The following is a 4,002-nucleotide window of genomic DNA, read 5'->3' as shown; positions in this document are numbered from 1 at the left end:
TGTGTGTGTGTGTGTGTGTGTGTGTGTGTGTGTGTGTGTGTGTGTGTGTGTGTGTGTGTGTGTGTGTGTGTGTGTATGGATATACTATTTGTTTGGTATTTATTATGTTATTTAATTGTTAAATACTAAACCCTGACGCCATGTTTGCTTCAGCAGATATGATGCTATATCTCCATTAATTCCATTCATTTCAGGCGCATTCATCTGTAGAGAAAGCAACTTTGATTGGTTTGGTGAAACTAAGACTTCTTCCCACTGATGATCACCTAAGTTTGAGAGGAAATACACTGGAAATGGCAGTGAAAAAAGATAAAGAAGCCGGTCTGATCCCATTTTTTGTAAGTAATCTGCCATTTTGTTTTCTATATGTCATGACAGAGTTTATGGAGCTACTTGTCTCGTGTCTTGGTTTGAATTGCCCTGGACTGGTCAAGTAAAGACATGTCTAGGTTTGTTTCGTATGAATTGGTTAAATTCACACTTAGAGTCATGCAGAGTGACGTCTGTTGTCTTATAGATATCTATACACTTATAGACACCATTAGACAGATGTACATCTATAGACATATATACACGTCCGTGGAATATATACGCATATAGACATGTGCACAATTTAGATACGCCAGTGACACACACGTGGTAAGAAGTTTACTTCCCAACCACAAGATATCTTTCGTTGGTTTATATGGTTCCTTTTTCAATGTCAATAGGGAGATTTTCTTGTGAGATTTAATTGCTATATTGAACATACATGAATGCCCCGCCGTTATTTCACGGACACCTTAACTTAAAGTCTGCATGCAATTTCTTTGGGAGTGAAGTTGTTGCTACATTGAATAGATGTAATAAATGGATTGAAACTTTCTTATTACATCATACAATTTCTATTTTAAATCTATATAAATATCTAATGCAGTTTCTTAGAGGAGATTCACCTCTTACATCGAGTAGCTATTGTTTACGGCGCAGAAGCTTCCTCGTTCGTTCATTCGGTTGTTATTTTAAAGAACCATCGACTTCACGGATGTAAAACCACATCTAAATACAATCACCTTAAATGGTTTCTGTTTTTGAAATTTTAAATGTATGCCTGACAAACAGTTACATCACGCCATCTTGGTTTTATATAAGTTAAATAATGTAAAAAATATATGACGTCCATTCGCTTTGTTTTACTCTTATCTTTTGGTTCTTTATTTCAGGTGTGCGGCACTTTGGGAACCACTGGAGCTTGTGCGTTTGATAACCTTCCCGAGCTGGGAGCCATCTGTAAGTGAAATATATAACAGATCTAATAATATTTATGCCATGTAAGGCAAAGACCTAGCAGAATCGTCAGCACACCACAGACGAAATGCTTAGCGGCGTTTCGCCTGTCTTTTACGATCTGAATTCAAATCCCGCCGAGTCGACTTTGTCTTTCACCCGTTCGGGGTCGATACAAAAAGTACCAGTTGTGTACTGGGGTCAATGTAATCGACTTACTCCTTCCCCAAAATTGCTGGCCTTGTGCCAAAATTTGAAACCATTATCATTATTATGTTTTATTTTTGCAAATCTCAGACACTCAGACGTTAAACGATCCGGACATTTCGGTTTGGGAGCGATCAACAACAAATTGACAAAGATCCCTTACTACTTCCTCTCTTGTGTCTTACATAGACAAGACTTTTTTTTAAGATTCTCGCTGTAACGAGAGAAATGTTGTCGTCTGCATGACCTGTGACCTTAAAGCAATTCCGATTCTGTTTGCGGTCTTCGAAACTGTCCGATATACATTCCAGTGCTCCGGTCAGCATTATAACCACTAAAACATTCTTCATCCTCCACTACTTTCCTTCAGTGATTCATACTTCTCCATCTTTTCATGCTCTTCATCTTTTACTTTACTCTCTCCTCGAATAGAGATATCCATCATTTGGGCCTCTTTCTCTTTCTTCTTGGCGACTGTAACCGCCTGGCTTTATTGCTTCAGTCATTCAATCACATTGAATGGTGAAGTCCAACAAAAGCTTAAATTTGTCATTCTTTAACACCCATCCTGGTTTCTGCTCGTAGCATTTAGCTGCTTTGACGAATCCAGATTTCTCAGATGTCATCCAGGGAATATATCTGGCAACGTTATCGTGGCGTCCTTTTGAACTCTCGCTGCGCCATCTTAGCACATTCGCTTACAAGATGGCTGACCGTTTTTACTTTTGTTCCAAACGCTCTACATAATGGCAATTCTTTCGTTTTGTCAACATAATCGTTTAAATGTAGTCAGTTCGGAGAGTCTGCTCCTGAGCACTGCATACCAGAGTTTCACTGCATCCTTTCAGATCACCATTTCTAAGCCATTGTTATCATCATCATCATCATCACAATCATCATCACCACCACTACCACCATCATCATCATCACCGTCATCGTCGTCGTTGTTGTTGTTGGTGTTGTCACATTTTAACAGGAAACCTCCTCTTCAATCCAAGGTGTTGCCGAATCAATATGGATGCACGTGGATGCTGCCTATGCCGGAACGGCTTTTATCTGTCCCGAGTTTCGAAAGTTTATGGTTGGCATCGAACACGCCCATTCTTTGGCCTTCAATGCCTCCAAGTGGATGATGGTGAACTTTGAATGCACAGCAATGTGGTAGGTCGATTACCTCACTCTCGCTTTCCTCTCTCTCTCTCTCTCTCTCTCTCTCTCTCTCCATCTCTTTGTCTGTCTGTCTGTCTCTCATCCTCTCTCTCATTCTCTCTCATCCTCTCTCTCCATCTCTCAGTCTGTCTCTCACTCAGTCTCTCTTTCTCTGTCTCTCTCTCTCCATCTCTCTCTATCTCGCCTTTCCTCAACCAGTCTTCACTGGTGTGTGTCAGTGTGTAAGTGTACGCGCGCGTGTGTAAACGTTAACATAGAATCTTCGCTGGTAAGGATAAAGTTCGCAAAATGGCAAAAGGGATTTACTTTGATCCATTAGCAGAACATTTATAATATTTACAGAAGAGAGTTCGAGTCCCACTTGCAGCCTTCTGCTCTTTTTTTTTTTTTTAATTCAAAGCGTTTTTAACCCAGCATTTAGGCGCTATCATTTATAGCTTATTCGTTTCGAGTTCCAGCGTCTCCCAACAGAATTATTTCACGTGTTCTAGAAGCTTCCAAATTCTTATGACGTGAACAGCATATATTTCTCATTGGTAAAACAAAAAGTTTTTAAAATGGACGGTAAAAGTACGAGAAAAGACAAATTCAGCCAGGGATCGAACTTTCATTGCTGTATTAGATGACGTGTTCTGTCTACCACATATAAGTATAATAGTATATTACAGCGTGAAACAAGCTTTTGTTCTTTTGATTAAAATAGTTATAATTGTATTTGTTGTCGTTGTTGTTGTTGTAAGTATAGAGAGGTGATAAAATTGTGTGAAGTTTTCTATTGCTTCCAATAAACATGGCTGACAATCATTATTGCTGCATCATAAATCATCGGTGTGTCGCACATGCGTAGGTAGTCGTATTGTTTCCGGCATTATACACATCAAACCGGAAATTCATGGATTCACCTTTAGCTAGACGTGTGTGTATGAGTGTGCAACTGTAAAAGTGTGCCGGAATGCCTACGTATAAGTATGTATGTATGTATGTATGTATGTATTATGTATGTATTTGTGTGTTTGTATGTATGTACGTGTGTAAGCATGTGTATATGTGTTAGTCTATGTGTGTTAGGGAATATCCGAGTGTGTATGTGAGTTATTAGTATAGAGTTGTGTAAATGTACCTGCATGGGTTAGAGGTAATTGTGCATGTGTGTGTGTATGTGTGTGTGTGTGTATGTATTTATGTATGTATGTATGTATGTACGTCCGCATGGATGTATGAATGTATGTGTGTGTGTATGTGTGTGTGTGTCTGGGTATTTTGTTTCCGTGTGAAGTGAAAGGATCTTTCAACTGCAACAGTAAAATGTACAAAAACAATAACAAGGATAATGATCGCAACACAATAAGTGGTGGTGGT

General features: G+C 39.1%; 1 protein-coding gene across 1 annotated transcript in view; it reads left to right on the top strand.

The window, feature by feature from the left end:
- The window catches only part of LOC106868611 (histidine decarboxylase), a 39,976-nt gene that overhangs the window by 22,491 nt on the left and 13,483 nt on the right, over nucleotides 1-4,002 (top strand). The window contains exons 6-8 of the mRNA XM_014913957.2: nucleotides 195-338; nucleotides 1,203-1,269; nucleotides 2,472-2,634. Of these exons, the coding sequence (XP_014769443.1) occupies nucleotides 195-338; nucleotides 1,203-1,269; nucleotides 2,472-2,634 (374 nt within the window). The remainder of the gene's footprint in view (nucleotides 1-194; nucleotides 339-1,202; nucleotides 1,270-2,471; nucleotides 2,635-4,002) is intronic.

Source organism: Octopus bimaculoides, chromosome 14 (genome assembly GCF_001194135.2).
Source record: "Octopus bimaculoides isolate UCB-OBI-ISO-001 chromosome 14, ASM119413v2, whole genome shotgun sequence".
Taxonomy (NCBI): Eukaryota; Metazoa; Mollusca; class Cephalopoda; order Octopoda; family Octopodidae; genus Octopus; species Octopus bimaculoides.
The sequence above is the reverse complement of the archived record's forward strand: the minus strand, read 5'-3'. Positions and strand labels throughout refer to the sequence as shown.